We start from the raw sequence: 24,239 nt of genomic DNA on the forward strand, positions 1-24,239 counted from the left end.
GAGGTGTTACTTCATACGCAGCAACAAGTGCAACTAGAAATAGATGCATAAAGGAAACACAACTAGACAAAAGCTGGTTTGTCAGTACGTATACAAGAAAGTGTTTCTCACTCTCAAGTTAGCAGTGTTTCTAATGATTTCCAAGGTAAAACTTTTCTACGTAAGTATCTTACTTTCTTCAGAAATACAGGACTGGTTTAAAAACTGCTTGTATGTTTTAAAGACAAGGAGACATGAGAGAAAGATGCACTGTCCTGAATGCATCCGTGCTCAAATACATCATGCTGCAAAGGATCCAAAGCGCTGACTTCGGAAAAATATGCTAAACCTCAAGCAAACACTCAATAAAAAAAAAGGGGGGGGGGGGGGCAGTTAGGGGTAGGGGGAATAAAAACACTGAAAAATGTATGGTACCTAAAAAGATTCAGTACAGAAAGCAGATGGAATCTATGAGGCAGCTGTTTTATTACCCATCCAGATCCCTGCACAGCACACACACTGCTTTTTACATACTCCCATATGCACAGCTCACAAACTGGGATGACAGGAACAGCGTATGCTTTACAGCATATATTTTTAATTTACACTCTGAAATACTTCAACTGAAATCTGTTGGGTCCTGTGATAAAAAAAAAAAAAAATTTAAGGGATGTCTTATTCTTCAAGCCATATTTGTAGATTGGGAGGGTAGCATGAATTTGGCAAAAATGTAGTAATGCCTACAGCTGTGCCAAAAAAATTTGAAAGGGGAGAGTCTGCCACAATTAAACATTCAGATTAGCTTAATGAGAAAAACAAGGACTATCCCCCTTACCTTTCTAGCCAGGAATCTTCCATTACATAACAGAAAACCAGACAGTAAGAGAAGTCAAAGGAGCCTATAAGCTCCTGTTTTCCCTAAAGCAGAATAAAGATCCTTATTTCAGGCCTGAGTCACACCCAGTGTCCTGGGGTACTGCCAGAGATGTGTAGATCCATCCTGAGGTCACAGAGAAGAAACTTGCACTTTACAAAAATGGAAGGAAGGGGTTTTCTGAAAGTCTACTTTTGCTTCCTCTCCCTCTTGGCTGAGACCAATTCTGTCCTTCCTCATTAAGGGTGAAAATTGACTTTTTACAGTGCATCGAGACACGGAGCACTGATAACCCATCCTCTTTTGGTAGTGTTTGTAACATCCATCTATTTATCTCTCACTGTGCAAACAATCCTGGAATAGCTAACTTTTAAAAATGTTAAATATTATAATGTACAACATACACAATTTGCTTTAAGTCTAGGACTTGCAGGTTACTAGCCAGATACAGATCACTCCTAAAACCAAAAATGAGAGCAGGAGCATGATCTCAGGATCATGAATATCTTGTCAAGTTAAAGTGTTCTACCACGATGAAGCAAATAGGGCTCTTAGCTATCCCCTATAATCTGCTTGCTATGGAAGAGTACAAGGGACAAGAAAATCCTAAAAGCATAGGTTACACTACTTCTGTAGAATATTACTGTTTACAATTGATGCTATTCCAAAAACATGTGGTTTAAATAGTAAATCCCTTGGTTGTAGAATTGAATATTTTATTTCTTCTGTCTGCAATTACAGAAAATAGGAAGCATTTCATGAATTAGATGGATATATTTTTCTGTATGTGCAGTAAGTGTTGAACAAATAGACATTTTCAGGCCATGCCCCAAAGCAGCATGTGTTCTTATACGATGTTGATGGGAGGAATACTATGTTGTAGTGGTTAACTTGTAATAGCGTCTGTAGTTTAAAGACTTGTCAAGATTTTTGATTACTTCCTAGCTCCAGTGACAGAGGAATTCACGTACTGTAAAAACGAGCAGTATGAACCCATGAAAGATGATACCACTGCAGTTTCAGATTATGACCACTAAGTTCTTCTATTTCACTTATCTGTTGTGCAGTTGAGAATAAATCTTGAACTCCTCCCATATGTATGCGTATTCAGTTCTTTTAAAACACTGTAAAAACCTTAACTGTATTAAACTGATGTGATTCAACACTTGCAGTTTGAAGATCCCTGAAATTTTCCAAAGGAGGGAACTGTCAACAGCCACTTATTTACCTGGCACAGATCCCAGGAGCCTGCAGACCACAGTTTAAAAACCACTGTAAATCAAGCTATATGCGGTGCATATCTCTTCCCATGGAAACAGATGCCTGCAGAATATAAACTATTCTAATCAAATCTGGAGTGGTTCTGGTTCAAAAAAAAAAAAACAAAGTCCCACTTTGTTTCCTATTTTGTTTATATGTATTAAGGACCTAGATGACTAAGAATCATTGCAGACAGCTAAATGCATAAGTCAGGAGCAGGCTGGCATTAGTTAATACACTTTCTAATCATTCTGTTTCTGTACTGCTTTGATATGAGTCTTCCTCCCTGAGCCTTCCTTTTTGCAATTTGCTTCAGCATTTATTGTTCTTTGGCTAAGGGAGTAATTTGCAACAATTCACTAGCTCAAATGCATACAGCTGTTTTCTGTTATTGAGAAGATGTCAGAGCAAAACCAAAGAAACTTCTACCTACTAACTAGACTTAAGTGAATTTCTCTGAGATACACACTTCTACATAGACCACTGCAGCCCGTTTTATTTGCTCTCCCTCTACTTAGAGCAACCACTGGTGACTTTGTTCCATTTTTTTTTGGTATTTTTCCTTTGCACCACATTTTTTCTTGTCACTGCAATAATGGCAGAATCCTGCATTGACAATTTCAATCCCTCAGATCCTGATGGATAACTCAGTGAACACACAGCTATGCTCATAGTGCTAACACAGATCTAACATCCAGAAGATAGCATATCCCATGGACTCTACCCTATACAATCTGCGCAGTGTCTGAAAGCAGCAGAACTCTCATTTGTACATAAATCACAATCACCTGTTACTTTACTTCAGGATGAAAAGACCAGGAAAGAAAACTGCCCGTTCTAGATGACCAGCAAAACAGCAAAGAGGTTTTTCAGAACTATTCACAAAGATAAACAGGGAAGAGTTTTGAGGAAGAATCTAATTGAGCAGACTTTCAAATTTCCAAAGGACTTCTACCAAAATGAGGTGTATTTTATAGTGGCTTCTTTTCATTCTATCCATTTCTCAACATACATGGATGGAGAGATGTGTTGCAAAAAATCCCAGACCCCAGGAATATATTTATCCCTATGTGTTAAAGTCTATCCATCTACTATCTCAGCAGAGTTTAAAATCACAGCTAATAGGTTAACAACTGTTTTTCTTCTGTTTCAAATGAAGAATATCAGAAAGCTGGGGGAATATTCGGCTTCCCAATTTGTACTGACTGCTCACTGCTACTGCAATGTCTGTTTGACAGGACTGACATTTTGTACCGCTGTGAGATGGGAAAACGTGTGACATTTTTATTCATGGTGGCGTACGCCCTTGTAATGATCAGCCCTGGTCGATGTGCTTACTGCAGCAGCCCCGAGCCCTCGGAGAACAAACAAGAACCGAAGGTGCCAGCAGTTCGGCTGCCTTATTAAACACCACCAGGATTCTAACGAAGAGCAACTGCTGGAAAATCTCACTGTCAAATCCTCAAGGACATTGTCAACATGGAACTAACTACATATATTTTTTCATTTAAAACACTGGAAAATACAGCAATGCAATTTTAAATATAAAGAAAAAATCACACTATTTTTGCCTGTTTTCTTTTTTAACCGGTCATTTTGTCAGTTTTACACTGGGCTTTCTGTGGGCCTGATAGTGGAATTCAAACCAAGATCACACAACCCACATGATTTAAAGTGTTGGAAAACAGACATATCCCTTATTATCTATTAACAGCTATTCCTCTCTAGCAAGCAGAATACTTGTATTAGAAGAGAGAGAGAGAGAGAGCTGGTCTTTCATTTAAGGAATTCTTTAAACAGCAATGACTATCTGTTTGGCTCAGCTTCATCATTCACTCAGAAAGTCTGCATAATTAGGGTGATATTCCTCCATATAAACATACAAAATTACATGGCTCCTGTATGTGTAGCATAGCACTGTGCAACCATTTTACTAGGTGTTAATCAGACCAGCTCTGAAGGGCAAATCCAACAAATGCCTGGCCAAATAAGCAATCACAGAGGGCTTAGCAGTTTGCAGAATCGTATGTTTCTCATATTCTCTCCCTTTTATGTTCTAGTTTAGTCCAGGGGCCTCAGAGGTCAATTCAGACAGTTCTGGCCTAACTGCAAAGTAACACATAAGAAGCTTCTGGATGCTGATCTGCACTGATAAACTAAGCAAGTCATCCATAAGACTCGCTGAGCTTTTTCTCAAGTTGTCAATCTAGGTGATTTGGTCAGCCTTGCATGCACTGATGTATTTATTTTATATGTATGTATTATTTATAAAGCACAATTCTGCTTCCACATGCCAGCAGTGATGGACCAAGATATTCTCTACAAGGTATTTATGGGTTCCTCAACATAACAGGACTAACAAGGAAATTCTGCACAGACATGTTACAGCTGCTACTGCTTGTCATAGAGTCCTAGGAGGTCAGCTCAACCACAGTATATTCTCCATACATCCAACCATTATGGCATATGACTTGCGTGTACCCAGGGCAGTGAATTTATTCCAACACCCCCGTCTAAGAAGTACTTGCAATGCCAAGACAGTTGGCAAATAGTAAAAGCCAAAGCCCAGAATATGCTTTGTGAAATGAACACTTCTGCTAGATGCAGTACTGGAGCCACAAAATCCTACTGCAAAGTCTGAATTCCTACGTAATATGAGCTACATGCATGCTGTATTGCTGTTGCAGCCAAAGACGACATACCTGTCTGGTTGCTCATTACGAAATACTGGCAAGTGTTTGCATGAGAGGCAGTAACCTTTGGGTATGCTCTGCAGGTGGTGTATATCTTTGTAAAGAGAGAGCCAGGTCTCACTTGTCAAATATTTACACGCATGACAAGAGTGCAGGCCTTTTAGTTAGATAATTCCTATCCCATGGATTGTCATTTCTGCAAATCTTGCACATCACAAAGCAGAATTTCAATCAAATGAATTATTTTTGTGTCCATTGACATTGTTTTTATTCCCCTTACTAAGAACACTGTCCCCTAAGAACCTGCTAAGACACTTCAGTAGTCTCAAGCAGACATTAGATGGACAAGTGCTTCTGGGCCAACACATTTTCATTTCTCACCAACTGACTTCTATTTTGCAACACTGAAGTCCTTTCCAAAAGGATCAGTCAAAGACAGTAGCGAGAAGAAATGAGGGTAGGAATTATGTTTTCTGAAGATAGAAGAATTTTAAAGAATCAGGCTTATACTTTTACTAAATCCATAAAGAATCAAACAGAGATAGGGAGGAAACTCTGTGGTTCAGCCGAAAGAGCAGGGAAACCATATTGCTCATCAGTGGGGAAGAGAAGAATGGAAACGCATTTTCTTAATTATCTCTGTTGTCAGGATAGTTCGGAGTGGCAAGGAGAATGGGAGGCTAGCTTTGCCATTGTAGCATACAGTTGCATAAATATCACAAAATGAACTTGTTTTCCCCTTTCCCCTTTGGTTTCTACCACAGTTCCACACAATGCTTGCTGTTATCCAGGGGAATCTGCTATTATTCCAATGCACTTGGGTGTGAAGGGAGTCACAGGGTCTGGCAAAGCAGCCCTCCTCCCTTCCTTACTTGATCTCTTTTACACTGGAGATAATCCCTCCCTCTGCTTGCCTCTGTCCTCATCGATCCAGTTTTGCATTTCTGGAATGTAGCTGGCTGGGTCTCTCCCCATCCTCCTCCTGACCTCTTAATGCTGTTTAATCTTCTTGAAGAAGAAACCTGCCCTATAAAGCAGAGTTCTTCATTCTGCATGTTAGGTGCAGATTATGAATGGAAAAAATGTACAAGTCTGTATGGTTCCTTTCACAGCAAATGAACAAAACAGCAAATAAGCTGGCAATTTCAATTTTATGAAATGAAAGTTGAAAAATGGAATTTTATGAAATGAAAGCCTATGAAAGTTTAATAGCTAGAAGAATCATCTCAAGAAAGAACTTTGAACAAATCTTTTCACAGTCTGATAAGCTGCTTTACTACATGAGTATATTTTCTATTTGTTTCATTATTATTAACATTAGTCCCTGAAATACTAATTCTCCCTAGTCTGCATTGGTAATATAATATGATTGAATCTCTTAAGCAAAGACACACTTGGAAGAGTCTTTTGTATTCTGTTAGGCTTTACCTTTTGTCACATAAATGGAATAAAATATTCTATTTGCTGGTAAATATAATAAGCCACAAAAACATAAACACACCAAAGCTGACAACAGACATTATAATTGTACTAGAAATAATTACAGAGCTGAACAGGTCTCCCAGTATATCTTGCTTCTAATGAAATGACACACTTCCCCAACAATGATTTTGGCATCTTATCATCATTTGTTGTTTTAACTGTACCAGACCAGTTGCACTACTGACTAAAAGCTCCAGAGAAAGAATCTTCCCAAATGTACATTTATTTTTAAAGAATCTAGGCTCACCCACATCACCTCCCAAAGACTGATGTGAAGACTGGGCATAGGTAATGATCTTGTATGAACTAGAAGGTTCTTGTAGGAACAGTCAGTGCAGTGTTTGACAGGAGCTGCAAGACTTGATTCTGGTGGAGTGGTAGAAAGTAGTATGGATAGCAGAAACTTCATTAGAAGAAGGGTAGGTAAAAAAAAAAAAAAAGGTGTGTTATAACAAAAAGGGTATATAAAAACAAACAAATGAACAACTATATTTTTTGAAAATAAAGTGCTCTCTTTAATCCCCAAGAGAGCTGCAACTCTGCCAAACATAAGTGTTCTGTCTGACCATGTAGCACCCAAAACCTCAGACTGCACAAAGCTACAGGTTCTAATGAAGCCATACCTACACACAACAGGACGCACAATTGCAATAGTTAAAGTGACCTGTCAATGCGTCCACTGATCTAAGTAAAGTTTCAAACATTTAAAAATTGTACAGCATTTCTTCTCCTAGCTGTCGTACACAGACATGGTAGGTGTTTTTCATAGCCCTTCCAGCGTACTAGAAGCATAGTAAAAAACTGTCTTATGAAGGAAAGGGATTCTAAAATATCTGATTTTGATATTAAACTATCTTCCTCCCTTTGCAAAATCACTGATTTTATATGTGTGTGTCCCCCTTTAGATAATGCAAAAATAAATACTTAAAAGTTTTGAGAAAGGCTGCTGCTCATTAAAAACTCAGCAAGCTATTTTGGAGAGCTGCTTGTGTTACTTGAAAAAGTAACAATGATCATCATTAAAGAGATGTCTGCATTTCCCAAATTCTTTGCTTTTTGTCTATAACATATATAACGTATAAATATTCCTTATCCAAATACTTGAATGGGATATTTGAGACTTCTGCCTCTAAAGCTCCCCAAAAACCAAAAGTACCTTATCAAGATAGCTCAGTCTTGTAAAAAGAAAATAATGAAAATGCCCTATTCTATTTCTTGTTTTGAGGGGCTTAGGGGAAGGGAGCATAAAGGCAGCTAATAAATAGTCATGTTCATTTAGGGTGTAGAGATATTAAAAGCTCCCCAGACAACATACTTCGGAAATCAGACAACATTCAAATGCAATACAGATCAATCAGTAAATGAAAATCACAGAGTGGAAGAGCTCTAAGACTGCTTACTGTTATGCTCTGTGTAGCATCCTTATCATTGTAGCTAGCCAATAACAGATCAGTGATGGAAGCGAACATTTGTAGCAAAAACACACGACTTTAGCACTATTAATGTAAGCTCCGAATCTGAAAAAATACTATGAAAAGACCTGTATTTTGAAAATAAAAAGATAAAATTAAAAAGATAAAAGAACAATAAAGAGAACCAAAATATCTGCAGTCATTAGGGCAGCAACAAAAAGGGAAGACCCACAAAAAGCCTAACCAGGTCCAGTATGACAACCGACCTCAAGGGTTCAAGCTGTAGGTCCTGTGACAGTAGACGCTAACAGCTGCTTGCACGGACAAGGAATGTGTTCAAAATAACCACAGTGACAAAGTACAGTATTTATTTTCCACACAGCCAAAAGATGACAAATCTAAATACACATACTCTACCTAAAAAGTGTACATGCATGCACGGAAGCAAAAGCTACAAATAACTGAGCTGCACATTACTTGTATTAATTGTTCCACCCCCTCCTGTTGAACCCACATGTTGGTGGGCTAACAGTGCTTGCACTGCCTGGCAGCACTGGGAAAGGTCCCAAGGTCAGCTATGGCAGTGGCTGAACATGCAGTAAGTACTGAGAGGTTATAAGTAAGTTTTGGTCAGGTTATAAGGCAAAAAGCAGGAAGAAAGCAAGCAATAATAAGATTTTCACAAAGGATGTTCCTTGAAACACCACATCTTCTACTATAATTAATCTCAGTTTTCCCCCAAACAGACAGTAATCTTCAGTACTATATACTATTAATTTGCTTATTTCTAGAGGTTTGTAAATTGTTCCCCCCTTCTTCACATTCATGAAACCCTGGCTCCCTGTATTGCTCTTGCTACTTGTTGAGTAGCTGCATTGCCTCAGAGTCCCTGATGATAGTTCCTTATACTTGCTTGATCTGAGGGTTAACATTAAAGCTACACCCTGAGTAAACCAAAAAAGAGCATGCAAAGTCAAAGAGAAAAAACTGTCGTCACACCCTTCCATGCTAGTCTCTTACAGTCTTATTAAGAACACTTTGTTCAAATCTTCATTTCCTTGTCCTAGGTTATCTGGCTAAAATCCTTCTCATAGTCAAGGAGAGCTTTTCCCCTATGGAGAGCTTTTCTACAATATCTTAGCATTACAGAATCCACTGTTAAAACAATTCCATAATAAACAGCCCCCTCAAACAATGTCTGATAACCACACACCAAGATGAGCTACAACACTACAAAATCTCATACAGTTAGATAATTGCTGCTAAATTTTTTAGAACAATCAGCTGAAGCGCTATACATTCAAAAGCATTTCAAGATATTTTATTGGCATTTTTTGTACCCTAACAACTGCGCATACACAACTGTATTTGGAAAAGCCAGAAACTAACTCACTATATGTTGAGAGATAATGAGTTAAAATTAAAGGTTGCTGCTGGCTTGCCAGCCCATCCCCCTTTAGCTAATCTGTCATGTAATGAAGAGAAGCACCTAGCATAGGACAGCTAGCTGCCGGCTCACTTACAGCGAGCTGATTAAGAATGTTCAACCAACAGCAGACTGCAGACCTTTCCAACGAAAATAAATAGACTGTATGCAAATGTGTTTGTCACTTTGACAGCATGTCTCAATTAAAGCATCTCGCTGCTGTTGGTAGGCTCTCTCACTGCAGTGGTATGGACGAGGCTTACTGCATTACTGATACATAGGGCTTGACCCTAATCCGCATGCATGCATTTTAAAAAAGTCTGCCTTTGCCATATACACCAGCATAATACTAGCAGACATGGAAAGCAAGTGACAATGAGAAAAAAGCCTCTTTCATCCTCTTCAGTTTATAAGAACTGTGAATGCACAAACAGCCCTTATTTCAGAGTTCTTGTGGCTTTTTAATTGTTCCCACCTACTGTATTCAGACAGAGTTAAAAGTGACACTAAAATCTCTCTCTTTAATCACTGGTTAGAAACCATCTCACATTTAAACAGTAAATGCTGCTTTTTCCCCTCCCAATAGTCTTAATTTATATTTCATAAACCTGAACATATTTTCCTTTTGAATGAAAGCATGATTTAATTTTCAGTTTGGCACTGGGCTATCAGGAAAAAAGAACTCAAGAAAGGATAAAGGGTCTAAGTGAGATAGCCCTACACTGCTAAGTTGGAAGATTTTTTGGAAACTGACATTTGTAACATAATGACAGCTATAAGCATTTAGCAAGCGAGTCTTTCACTGTAGCCAGTGCGCGTTTCTTTTGACACAGAGAAAGTGACCATTAAAAAAATCTCTTGAATTTAAATTCACAGTTTCCACTTGATTATATATTTCAGAAATCTATCAAAATGTTTGAACCATCCTTCATAAAAATCTAAAGGCAAAACCTGAACATAGAACATAATATTATCTGGATTTTTGACTGTTCTAAATGAAATGTCATGTTTTCCTGCCAGACCTAGATGGCTATGTTTCTCCAGTAGCCCCAATTCCTTTCAACTGTATTGGCACAGAAAGTAAGTGAAAAATAAATTGCTACTGCAAATATTTAATTGGAAGAGAATCTGTTAAAAAAAAAAAAAAAGCCTCCAAGAACTTACATTTAGCACACTCAAAAAAGTTCTGAAAGAAATGAATCAAATTCTGAAACGATACAGACAACATTGCTCTGAGCAATGATTATATCTTATGCACTTCTACTTAATACCTAAGCAGTCAGTGCAGTTATACTGACTTGTTTCTATTAATAAATACTTATCTGAAAATCTAGCTTGCTTCATATTTTATAATTCCCATTCATTACACAATTGTTTTATAGTCACACTGTGTTTCCTTAGAAGAAATCAAATATTAACTTCTTTTTTCCAATCATAATACTATAAAAATAGACAAAGAGAAAGAAAGGAATGCAAAGAAATAATATTATTCTTGAGTAAAGCAACACTGGCAAACCAATAGTAAACACTGCATGTTGAATTTACTGTGATTTTCATGGAAAAGCATTTTCAAAATAATTAGCTCTTAAAAACACAACTAAACACACTCTTTTGCAAACATATTGAAAGAAACATTTTAAGAGTAACTAACGTGCACAACTCAGTTGTCAATACCGAAATACAGAGTACACAAATAAGCTATTAATTGATTTTTTCATCTTAGTTTATTACATTTAATTATCGAAAAATGGTAAAATCCTTTAAAAGTTGGATGTTCCATATTGACACTAATGACCTGGCTAGATAACAGAGAACATTTTAAATGATACATCCTCAATCCTGAGGGCTATAGTACTTTGCATGCTAAAAAAAACAACTGTAAAATAGCTTCTAAAATTGCTATAATAATTATGACTTTTTCCCCGCCAAAAATTTACTTGGAATTTATTTTCCTCAAAAACATCATTCGAACAAAATGAATCAGCAAGCCCCAGAAAATCAGGTTTTAGAATCCCATTTATACAGATACAACAGTCATAAACCTGTAACAATATCATTCAGTTGCATAAAATAAAGAAACAAATGGCATATTTGTTATTTTGATTTTTTTCTGAACTATTTCTGCTCTTTCCTGAGCCACACAATTTAAAGAAACCTAACCCCAACACATACCTGACCAAAATGTACTGTGATTGGTCTTCTCTCTTCTCTTAATTTAGGGTCCTTCTTTTCAACCAATGGAGAAGGTGCTGTCCTTGGTAGAGACTGCTCTGGTGCTGCAGAACACCCATTCTCAGCAACGTCCTGTATGGTAGCAAAAGGTGAATAGCACGGCTCAGAACCTTCTCGATTAAGGGTAAGGTGCACAATGGGGACGCTAGAGGATAACGCTGACTAACCATTTTGACGTTAGGAAATAAAAACAAAGAACAGAAAAGGAAAAATCAATAGAATAAAACATTTTTTTGTACTTTGTCAATCAAAGGTTTTGTACACATCCATTCTCTCCTCCAAATACCAATGCTGCATGCAAACAGATACATTCAATAAAATGTCTGAGTTAAACATGAAAAAGCCAGGAAATATATACAGAGAACCAAACATTCCCATTCTAAGAACAAAGTTAACAGAAACCTAGGAACAGTGCTATTCTGTTATTTTGTAAACCTAAATGAAAACAATAATTCTACTTATGTACTTCACAGAATGATTTGTAATAGAACAATTACTTGTGGAAGCGGCAAGGAGAGATCAAACTCACAGCTTAGTTAGCTTTGTATTTCATCTTTGAGTCTGTGTATACTGAGTATGCCTTCAGGAGACTGTATAAAAACAAACTGCTGCCTAGCAGGATGCTTTTTTTGTTTTGTTTTGCTTTGCTTTTGACATTACTCCCCATCTTCAGAAGTAAAGTGACCCATCAACCTAGGTTACAAGACTTGGCAAGTGTATGTATGGTATGTCTAACATAGGTTTTGAAAAAGACAAAGGCATGCAGACATAAGGAAACAGAAAAGCAGAAGAGTTTGAAAGTTGAGAAACATTCTCTAACGCAGTGGGCCCCAAACCTTAAATCTCTTTGCAACAATGTCAAGGAAATAATGCTTGGTAAATATAGAGAGAAACCTGCACACACTGTAGCTCTGCAAGACTGACCTAAGGTTGGCTGCTGACACAGACATTGCTTTGATTCACTGACCTTTGACATGCCCCCTCAAGTTTCCGTCTTGCTAAGGTACAATAATGAGACATGTAAGCTGATGGCCAATTAGAAATGGTTCCTTTGGACACAGACTGACCTAATGCGTTTAGGTCAAATGAAACAAAAAGCTGGATGGACTTTCTAAGGGGCTTTGTCTGCTCCGCAGAGAAGCCAGGAGACCTTTTTAGATCCAGCTGGTAGAGCACTGGTTCACCAATATGGGCATAAGGATCATGGGGAAATTAACAACTTCTTAAGGACAAACCAGAGAGAAAAACTTTTTCCTCCTCTCTCCCTCCACCAGCGGCACAATGCTGCCTTGTCTTTATAAAATACTACAAAGTACACTGAATTAGTAACAGAGACCCCTAACAACTCAATGATGAGAAACACAAGTTTCTGTCAAATTCCTACGTAGGCTCCAGAACAGCAATAATCTACCAAGGGATCTGGCTTAAACTATGGCAGCAACAGAGGCTCTTCTGAAACATAACAAAATGAAATAAAAACTTCATTTAAGTATTTCTAGACATGCATAGCCATGTTAAATGTGCACCAAGCTTCAGACCTGTTCTGCACATACCGAAAATTTGTCTAGCACATTCGAGGACACCTGACTTGTACTGAGCAGGCAACGTTCCCAGCACCACGGAGTTTCTGCTGGAGCTGTAGCCCCAACTGTGGCCACAGACAGCTGGGAATCAACAGAAAGCAAAGTACCTTCCAAAACAGGCAAAATTTCCAGAAAAATTTAGATGCAAAAATATGGGCATAAGGATAGTTGGAAAGGGAGGAGATAAAAGATATAAACAGCTCAAGCCACTAAGCAAAATCCCCTAACGATCACTGCAAATCCTTGCTGCTTTTATTGCTATAGATTTGCTGTATTTCTCCGATGATATAATCGAATAAAAAAAGATAACTTGTTCCTAAAGCGTATTTCCATGGTTTGTTATAGTCTTTCAAGGAGACTGTAGCAGATTTCAGTCAAAAATCTTATTACTTTTTATTTTATAAAATATGAGAATTAACTGATTCAATAACTCTTCATTTTTTCAAAATTCCAAAGAGGCAGACAAACCAACAACACGGCTTCAGTCATCAAAGCAAAACATGCTTCACAGAAGCTCACTTTGAGTCAAATGAAACCAGAAACCTGATTTTAAATGTCCCAAATAAGGGTTCCACGTAGCTTTGCAACGATTCAATGTCAGAGTGTTTGGCAATTCTATAATCGGAAAGTAGACAACTCTCCTTCACAGCCATCTGTGACATACCTTCAGTCCACTAACAGACTTTGAATACAGTTACTCAGAAATCAGTGGGAAGTACAGGACAGAGAAGATCACAAACAGGAAAGCAGGAGAAACTGATTCTGAACTTCAGTTTCAGTAAAATATCAGGGCTTGCAAATGTCTACTTGTAAGAGCAATTCTCCAGCTTGAGCACCTGAGCAACTGAAGCACTACAGCGGCCCACAGCGCAGGATGGCCTTAAAAAAAAGCAGTCACCATTCCTGGTACTAACAGAAAAGCAGGGTAGGCATGTGCATGCCATCTGATGGAGAGGATTTCCAGTGAGAAAGCTGCCTCATGTTTCTACATTTCTTTGGAGAGCACTGTTAGGACTTCCACCTGAAGCCATGCTGTGTAAGTGTACCTGTTTGGCTGGTGCTCGTGAGCAGTCCTTTGTACTGCAATGCATCATTCTGTGTAGGTATGTCCTAAGTCTGACTGCTCAGTTCTGACAAATCCCCAAAATGGGATTTTGTATAAGCCAGCATGACATTCCTAAACTACCCAAAGTCATACATACTATTCAAGACAACAAAAAGCATGAGTCCTATTCCTGACAAAATAGATGGCAAAAAAAAATGAAGGTGATAAAGTTGTTCATTGCTCAAAAAAATTCTCCAGAAATACAAAAACCTAGTAATGCCTCAGGGTCGTTTTAATGAAAAGAAAGGATAATCTAAGAGTATTATTAAAAACAAAAACACCTTTTGCTTGAGGAAAAAAATTATTTTATTAATTACTGGAAAAAGAGAATGACAGATATCTATCTCCACAACTAACTCCACATATAGATGGTGCTTCCCGTAACAAATGTCTGTCCAGGAATAGTCTTTGCTACCTATTTATTTTAAAGGAGGAACTTGAGAGCATGAGTAAGATATATTTATGCATATGTAGTTTAAGCTGAATAAGATTTTCATCAGCTTAAATGTGCATTATTAATTTTTCTAGGAACCTTATATAGTGAAATACAAACACCGTCTACTAGAAGCACAAGAAACTCATGCCAGAACCTTTAGACGGATTCCTTGGGTTATTTTATAAACCTCTAAATGAGAGGTTTCTAGCTGTACTGATAATAAAGCACTGACAACAGCCCATTGATAACAGACATTAACTAGAGCCACACAGGGCTCTAGCAAGTAAAATAATGTTGAATACATTAATGCCAAGTGCCCTACCATTTATATAAATTGTCTTATCCATAAGCTTTCAGTAAGTTACATTCTCCTTACTGAAAGTTGAGGACGGTACTATTCGCATTCCTCCTTCTTCCTAATTCTATGTAGTTAAGCTTCAAACAAGCCAGTAACCAAGTGACTTGACCACCATGGTCCGTTTGTGAAACAGAAAAAGCTGCCTTTATAAAAAAAAAAAAAAAAAAGGAATGAAAGAGAGAAAGAAAGAAAAAAAAGAAGAAAAAGGTACTGTAGCAGATATAAAATACAGCTACCATGCTGTATCTATTAACAATTATTTGCTACCACTCATAAGAATCCTCTGAAAACTATTTCTGTTGCTTTGAAATACTGTACCACAAATGAACAAGGGATGGAAATAGAGCCCCATTCAATCTCTACTATCATATTAAAGAAGGACCTTACACACGCCACAGTGACCTCTCAACAGGTCAATCCTGCATTTCCCATTTGCAATTCAAACCCAAGACTGGAGCAGACCAAGGGCAAAATGGGCTCTTGATTATATTTAAGAGGTCATCATTGCTATGCAGAGTTGTAGGAAGCAGACCTCTAGCTTTATTGCATTTTTAAATTCTATCTTGTATAGAAGCTGCACATATTTGGCAGTGAAAACTGTAAAAAGGATGTTTATATTTGACTTCCTTACCAGTGGCCAGCATACTTTTTGTATTAATAATGGGAAATATCATTTTTAAATGCAGTGGACAGTAAGTTCAGTTTAAAAACAACCTTAGGTTATCCATAGAAGATGAAAGACTAGCACCCCGAATTTTGCAGAAATTTAGTATTTAACACCACCAGAATTTCAAACACAAAACACTTGCATGTGCTGCAAGTAAATACATGAAAAACACAACGTTCTTAGTGAATCCTCACCGATTTTCATCTAACAGATTTATCAACAGAGCAGCACAAATATTTGGATTAAAAAAGAATACATGAAGGTGGCCAAAACAATTTTTGTTATTTTTATCACCTTAAATAGAGCAATACCTCTTTTTAGAGTTATCTTCTTACACTGCACTTAAAATGGAGAACAGAATAGGGCAGAAAAGAACAGACTTACTGAAGAAAGGAGAGGTAGAGTAGTATGCATCAACTACTCACAGAAGTCTTTTAAGCTGTTGTGAAAGCATATGTTGAATAAGTATGTTTAAATATCTTATGGAAATGCCATACAGTAAGGCAGGTGAAATTTGGCCATGTTTTTGTAAATGTTGTGTGTTTTTAAAAAAGAATGTTTGCTTCTTGAAGGACTAGGAAAACAAAAATAATGGAACAAAACAATGAATGAATGTTTCTCAGCCTTTTATACAAATGTCACTGAATGGCATACAATTATATTAGCGTTTAAAATACAGGAAAACAATCCGGTCATTTCACACACCACCAACTGCTTTAGAAATGAACATGAGAAGGGCAAACATTTTATTATTCATGAAGGTTACGTCCAGAAGTGAAACATGGAATAACATAAAAATTTCCACGCACAAGAAAACTGTTTCATGTTTCTAATTAATATTTTCATGTTATACCCAAAATGGTCACATACAAAGTAGTAAATGTGATAAAATGTAATATAACTAAAAGCATCTGAAGCAGTCTTATCTTTCTCAAAAATCTCTAGCAATTTGCTGGAGTACTTAGTGTGAACAGTATTTGAGTTGTACATACAGTTAACTTCATGAGTTTATAACCTGGCTACAGAATAGTCCCTTCATATTAATATTTTGTGGACATGTGTAGGCAGATTTCTATTGCTGTACAAAAACATTTGCAGTGCTATCTTAAGATGATGGTTTAGAAATTTAGTGAAAAAATACTGAGATGGCATAGATTAAAAAAACACAACTATTATGCAACAAATTGAATAAAAATTCTAAATAAGAACTTCACTTATATAAATGGATTAGCTATCTTGTTTTTCTAAAACATACTAGTAGCTCTGCTTCACAAAATAAATAGAATATCTGAAATAAACCTATAACAGAATGAACCATTCATCCATAAAGTATGCATCAAAATGACCGTGCTTCTGGATTAAAAGGAGCAACAAGTATTGGGTAAAACTCTCCTCTAACACAATTCAGCATTCTTGGCATTGCACTGTTTACAAACAAAAACAAAGAACAACAAATAATTTGAATATTTTTTGCTAAAAAAAAAATCAGATTTGAAATGAACACCAATTCTAATTTAATTCCTTTGTGCCTAAACTTTACAGTATACACTCACGAAACATATACATCTTTTGCCCAATGAGAGAGATATTTTTCCTGAGAGATTATTGTAGAAATAACAACAATTTGCCATTTGGAAAAAAGCTCACTGCCATTACAGTAGGAAGGATCTCCCAGTTCACGAAGAGTCCCCACAGTGCCCCAACACAATGGACAGGAGAGGGACCACTCCAAATAGAACACGCAATTTTCTGGCTTTTGTAGGTTTAAGTCAGAGCCTTAATGTATTTGAAGACAGTTTTTTTTTTTTTTTTGTCTGTGAATATTTATAACAGTGTGAAAAATCCAGGACAGCTGGTAATGCATTTTGAAGTGTGCTAACAACACTGTATCAAACAGCTTCCTATTGATCACATAATGCTTTTTGTGGCTAAGTATTTCATACGTGGTGCTTATACATTTTGAATAAGAACTTCAAGTACCTTTTGCTTCAAGCGGTTTTTCACTTCTTTTATTCCCATTTTTGCATGATCTTTTGCCTGCATGAAAAATTAATTTAAGTTAAAATCCCCTTCTATTTCCAGCAGTGACAATGCTTGATTTCAGTGCATCAAGATTCACCTTCTCCAGTTACTAAAAATGGCAAAGAAAAAATTTAAACAGGATACTCAAAACATACTGAAACAAATAGAAAGCTAAAATAATAATAATAAAAAATAAGCACACATTCAATTTCACAGAAATTTTGATTTCTCCATATTGATGCCAGAGCCATCTTTCTTTTCTTCACATTCCACACCCTCTGTCTTCCACTCTAAATGTTTATCTTTGCTACGAGTTAACGATCAATAGTAATAGTAAGCCTGCAAAATTCCTCCTTGCAGTATTCTGGATGTCTGTTCCATTTAGTAGAGTCAATCTCATCCTACTCATCTCTCTCAGTTGAAAATGACAGAAAAAAAAATTGAATAGCTGTTTCAATGCTTTTTGTAGCATTCTTTCCTAAAATTGATCTTATAGAAATCCTCACTTGTTTCTATGTTGTTTCATCTTGCACAGTGAAGCTGACAGCCACACGTGACAATACAGAAACATACTAGCTGTTTGTTAACAGAACTGAAAACATTTTCATTTAAAGAGCAACTCTCTAAGTCAGAACCTAAATAAGCAGGTATAAGAAATCTCTAGGGAAAATTAATTGACATTTAGAAAAGATGGAACAATTTGGAAAATGAGAGGATTCCCTTACTTCAATGAAGCTGCAAGCAGAGAAACCTGAGGTAACAATGATTTCCAACTGAGTAATGATGAGATGGTAGAGCTGCTTAGTAGAGCATATAGGCACCATTTTCCAGAAATACTTCTATTTAACAAACGGAATGTTTCATCTATACTTACAAAAGAAATCACAAGTTCTCATTCTCTTTTGCATTTCAATTATGTTTAAATTTCAAAATGACTTTTCCATTTAAAATTGAAATTGAAATGAATGAATATTTTAAGTAATTTTGTGAGTCCAATAAAAATGAGTTTAAGTCTTGAGTTTCATTTGGAAGGTTAAAACAGAATCATAATTAGACTCTTATCACAGCAGTAAGCCAGTACTCGATACTTACAAACTTATAGACAGTCTTCATGGCAGGGTTAGCCTTGGTCTTTACTGTATTTAGAATGGCTCCACTTCCTTTCTATAATTATAGTAACAATGGAATAAATTTTATTAAAGCTTCTTAAATCAAACAGCAGTCCATTCTTAACACCATTCTTAACTTTAGCAAAGTGATAACCATGTTTATCAGCATAGATAAGTATTAAAATTGTAAATTAGAAGAAAAAGAACACAAGTAACATGTTTAATCTTTCTTTCTGTTTTTCCAGAGGAACTCTGATCCTGTTTAATACAGAAGTCTTCAAATTAAAAAATGTCAATTTCTCCTAATAACAAGAGCCCTTGTCCTACAAGTCATCTCATAAAACAGTATTCTATGACTGTTGTACTCACCCTCAAGAGTGTCCTATATATTGCATTAAAATCCTAAACATGTTTAAGAAAAAAGTATCCCACCAAATTAATATCTGAGGCAGAAAATTCAGTTTCAGGAAACCCTGTACATTCAGTCTGAAAAAAATAAGATCTTTTTAAAATTTTCCTTTCAACTATCCCATAGCACTATTGTGAAAAGCACACTGCCTTTCTAAGATCTAAATAGTTGATAAACGGATAAACTGAGGGAAAAATAAATCTGACTACAGTCATAAAGAATTCTAGAAAAGCTGAATTGCATGTGGTGAACATGATATAAGTCATAAGGCAGCAATATGTCATACAGAATAATCTGTTAGTCTAGTTGGTGTTTTATACATCTTCCACGCACCATTGAATGTTGTCATGTAGTACCTTATTTGATATATAATGGAGATGGGTAAAATTGAAAAAATGAAATCTTAGAAAACTTTGTTTTCTTATTTCAGTGCAAAATTGAATTTCCAGACATCAGATGCAGAAAAAAAAAAGCTTCAAGATTTACTACTTATGTAAAAGAACAGTTAATCTTTAACAAAAGTTACAAAATGCCAAATGTAATTACACAGATTTTTATATCAACTGTCACCATTCCAATCATTTTAAAATTACTTGTCATCCTATGCATTTAATATATATAATGTATGTATATTTACCCATCTAATTATATGATGGGATTTTTCACATTCCAATTATAATGTATGGTTAATTCAAAATTATCAAGGTAATATTGAGCCCAGCTTCTTGTATAAGGAAAATAATTCCTTTCATAACAAGGACAAAAGGCAAATGAAATGCTGCAAAAAAAACCAAGTCTGTCACAAAACAAATCAACCTTTCCTACTGACTCATACCCTTAAATGAGAAATATTTTACTTTTTGATACATCACATCGATTTAAAAGAGACTTTTAAAATCAGGTGTAAATTATTATCTACAATAACATATTATCCTCTAGAAGTATTTACATTTTAATTTATAGGACTAGAGCACTAAACTGAAGGGATACAAAAAAACATCCAAATAGTGTTGCCTCCATTCAGCACTTTACAGCATTTAGCTTTACAAACTGCTTTTTGGTTTATTAATGGTCCCTTTTCTTTACTATTAGAAAGAAAAGAAAAAACTCGTTATTTTCTCAAAGGACAACTTAATTCTACCTGTCTTAAAGGCAGGTATATAGTGATGTTAAAAAATGTGAGAATTGCTATAGTGACTTTTTTTTTAGTGTATTTTTTCTTCTGTTCTTTATTTCACCTGAAGAGTGCATTAGCTTCTCGCGGCTAAACTCAAGTTGGTCACAGCTAAACGCTGCAGGAAACAGGTTAGTCTTGTTCATGGGGATAGAGGTTAACAGCCATATAGAACTGTTCAACAGTCCAGTAAGAGTTAGAGCATCTGTTGGAAGAATACTGTGTTCTTACCCTTACTGTAGAGAGCCACTGGTGGTACAATTTGTCACTACCTAGACAGAATCACAAGAAAAAAAGTACAAAACAGACTATAATGCTACCAAACGGGAAACAAGATAGAAATTCAAAGTGCTAGCACTTAGTGATTCTAGCAACATGAATACTACAGATCAGAACGACCATCATTTTATTTTAATTTAAACAACAAAACCAAAAATTGATATCTACAGTTTTTCTTTTGCTTGCTGAGAGGAATTTCTATTTTTATCTGAGTTGTCTTTCAGACATTTGAGAATGCTGAGATTTTAAAGTTTGGTAAAAGAAATTTGAGGCAATCCAGGATAAATCCAAGGTTTTTTCAGTATCCTGCACTGCAGGAACTCTCTCAGTTGTACTTCAGCAAGTGGTAGAGATGAGGTTTTGTAAAGCCAAATGAACTTAATTTAAACTACAATACATTACTCAGACAAAGTTCCTTAAAGAGGAAAGAAAAAATTAATTTAGGATACTTCAGTCTAAAAAGGGATCATTGTTGATTGTTATATAGGTGAACAACCATAATGACCCATTACGTCACAATGGCCCAGAAACAGTAAGCCAAGGACAGGCTCTGAAATTACCTGCATATTCTCCGGTATTAATCTCTTCTTCAAAAACATCACTGAAGCCCTCTCCAGAGTTAAGAAGATCCAGGCGGCCATCAATGAACTACAACATCAGTATTAAAAGAGAGCTTAAACATATCCCTTATATTTCAGAAAGATTTTATTATTCTGCATTTTCAACAGTAAGCACAATGTTCTTATCAGGAAGGAATCCCACATAGAATGAAAATACAACAAAATTTGGCAAAATGTTTACCAATTCAAAAAGGTATGCTGCTTCATTAAAGAAATATAATGTTTGTCTATACACGTTTTTCAGATTTTTTGTAGCAGTAATACCACATTTAACAGTAAAATGCTTTCTGTACAAAGTTTATAGCAGATACATTGCCTCCAGCTATGCTAATATCAAAATTGAGCACAGAGATATTTGGAGGGGGAAGAATACATCTCTTAAAATACATAAAGCCTTATCACCTGAACATGAGAAAAGCCAGCAGTCAGGAATTAAGATGCTGCTGACTACATGAATTTTCCTCGTTACGTGGCTGACAGATCAAGGCATATAGGAACAACATGGAAAAACAAAAGCAACAACAACAAAAAAGCTGTACTGTAAAAGAATCTGCTTCTACATTAGCACAATTAAGACAGTACCTGCTTGAAGAGCTGAAGCTGAATGGCATTCTGAAGAAACTGCCTCATGACAGCAGAACGATGGGACACGAACATTTCTTCACAAAAAGTGATGGGTTCACCCTGCAGAGTTCAGAGGATTAAACACTTAAAAAAGCTTTGCCTGAATAGATTTGAATCCACTGTCCATTTTATTTACTTCCCTTCCAAAATACATAGATAAATAAAACTTACAAAAAGTTCAGTAAACTGCAGTTTATTTTCAGATTTTAATCATGTTACTGAGAAACAGGTTGAAAACTGTGGCAAATTCTGTGTTATCACTATAAAACACGTTTGGTTTCTGCATGTTTTGCTAATACCAGTGAACCTTTCATCATCCCAAAAGGTAGTTTTACTTAAGGTTCCCAAAATATGGCACACGGTCACCCAAATTTTGTGTATTCTGCTCAGCTGCCTTGGTAGACCCAGCCAGTTAACCTGCACAAACAAGTCAGTAACGTCTACTCTGTTCTCTCCACAGTTCAGGAAGATTAGACTTTCATATATCGAATTGAGTGAAATTTCCTTTTTTCACAACCTTGTTGGCAAAAGACAGAGATTGCTTTGCAGCTCTACTTTTATCTTATTTTAATGAGTTATGTTAATGCTGAAGTCTGCTGTGCATCTGCCATAAGGGCACAAATTTCCTCCACTCAACAAATACTCAGCATAACAAGGAAATATATTTACTGAATTAAAACCAAGAAAGTAGCAAAGCATGATAAAATTATACTGATGTATAATTAATATGGAGGGTTTTTCATAGACATATTAAAATGTATTTGGATTTTTCATCTGTTGAGAGTTTAGAATCAACATTAGATAGCAAAAAAACCTGAAAACATCCTCTTTAAAAAGTGTGTTATCATTTCATTTCTGAAAGCTTTTTATATGTTAGAAATCTGGCTTACCATTGAGTATGTAAAGTCCAGATAGCAGGGCCTCTAAAATGACTGCTCAAAACCCCATGCCACAGCATTACGTGAGAGCATTGTTTTTTCCCCACAAGCTTCTGAAGGAAGCCACAACGTGGCCACCTAACTGATCTTGCCATTGTAGCCAAACGGTGTAAGCACTTATATCAGTTTTTAATGCAATTTATGAGGAAAGTGAAGAAGCTATTTGGTTTCAAATAATCATCCTATAATAATTTTTTCCTGACCTATGGTGAATTGGACCACCAGAATTACCAGGATGGTATATGATGTAACACACTCCTAATCCAGCAGTCAACACGTTGTCACAGATTGTTCTTAACTGGAGGAAAAAGATCCATCTCCACTGATTGCCTAAAAACATGTGCACAGGTTGGGTGCTGTTCCATGAGAGGAGTCACTCTTTTAGGGCAGTTCACCTTTTCCCGAGGCCAAAGAATTTCCATGATTTTGAAAAAGAAAGTAGACTCCTTATGTGACAACTACAGCATTTGTCCCATGACCAGAACAATGTGGAAAGAACCACGCTCTGCCAAGCAGAAGCTTCCTCTACTCTCCTGTACATCCAAGCGCAGTGACACCAGCTTCTCCCCATTCATTTCAGCTACGTACTGCTCCTATAAGCGCGCGCGTGGCAGTTGACAGACTGCAGTATTATTAGAGTGTTAATACACTTCCTTCCCTAAAGTACTAATGATTGAGATTCTTCATTAGGCTGATTAGACCTTTTGACTTCTTAAGAGCCAAATCAGGCTCAACTGCTGCTGGATGACAGGAAAAACTTTTATCATCAAGGTCAAGCGTGAGCTTTTCAGCTTACAATGCATTAGTACCTTCCATCCTCCATGACCTCCACAAGGGTGAACACACTGTTGCTAACCCCTATCCACAGCTTCATTACAAAAAGACAAGGTGGACAATAAGACCATTTTCTTGACAGATTTAGTTAACTGCAAATTATGAAGCTAATCAGTCCTGCTTTTACTGACAAATGACATTATACGAGAGGGGACACACTAAGAATCACAGATGTTTTGTGAAATCAATGGTCTTGCTCACATGTAAAACAATTACAATGACTTGTCCTAATAAACCCATCAACTCCTAAATTTGCTACCCCCAACAATTAGAATTTAGGCCTCGATTTATCAACACCTTAAATTTCCATTGTTTCCAACTATAACTGCATAATTGAAGCTAAGCTATGGCATTGCAAATGCTTTACATGATCGCACAACATGACCCAGTGAGGAAACTGATTTCATCTGCAATATTCGATAATACATATATATATATATATATATATATATATAAAGTTTGGATCCCAAAAGTATTATTATTTTTTTAAATACATAAGTTCACACATTTCAAAGAAATATTATCAGCAATCTTAAAACAAGAAAAGAAACTGTAAGATTAGGATTTCAGACTCCCAGACGCATTGAAAAAATAGGTGCCTTTGCAAATCTCCCTTTATATGAATATTTTATATTCATATGGCATAATGAAGTTCATCAGGGCAGTGCTGCTAGCTCATGACCCCTAAAAAGCTGAAAAGTTTCAGCCCACATCTGATCTGTT

General features: G+C 36.3%; 1 protein-coding gene across 10 annotated transcripts in view; it reads right to left on the minus strand.

The window, feature by feature from the left end:
• DENND1A (DENN domain containing 1A) overlaps nucleotides 1-24,239 on the minus strand; it is a 193,096-nt gene that overhangs the window by 22,967 nt on the left and 145,890 nt on the right. For all 10 annotated transcript variants that reach the window (XR_014574385.1, XM_083806957.1, XM_083806962.1 and 7 more), the window contains 6 exons: nucleotides 21,703-21,804; nucleotides 21,061-21,148; nucleotides 20,453-20,493; nucleotides 18,622-18,693; nucleotides 17,488-17,544; nucleotides 11,299-11,430 (listed from right to left, as the gene is read on the minus strand). Coding sequence is in view for 9 of the 10 variants with exons in the window: in XM_083806957.1 (XP_083663083.1) it covers nucleotides 11,299-11,430; nucleotides 17,488-17,544; nucleotides 18,622-18,693; nucleotides 20,453-20,493; nucleotides 21,061-21,148; nucleotides 21,703-21,804 (492 nt within the window). In the remaining variant the exon portion in view is untranslated. The remainder of the gene's footprint in view (nucleotides 1-11,298; nucleotides 11,431-17,487; nucleotides 17,545-18,621; nucleotides 18,694-20,452; nucleotides 20,494-21,060; nucleotides 21,149-21,702; nucleotides 21,805-24,239) is intronic.

Source organism: Anser anser (genome assembly GCF_964211835.1).
Source record: "Anser anser genome assembly, chromosome: 21".
Taxonomy (NCBI): domain Eukaryota; kingdom Metazoa; phylum Chordata; class Aves; order Anseriformes; family Anatidae; genus Anser; species Anser anser.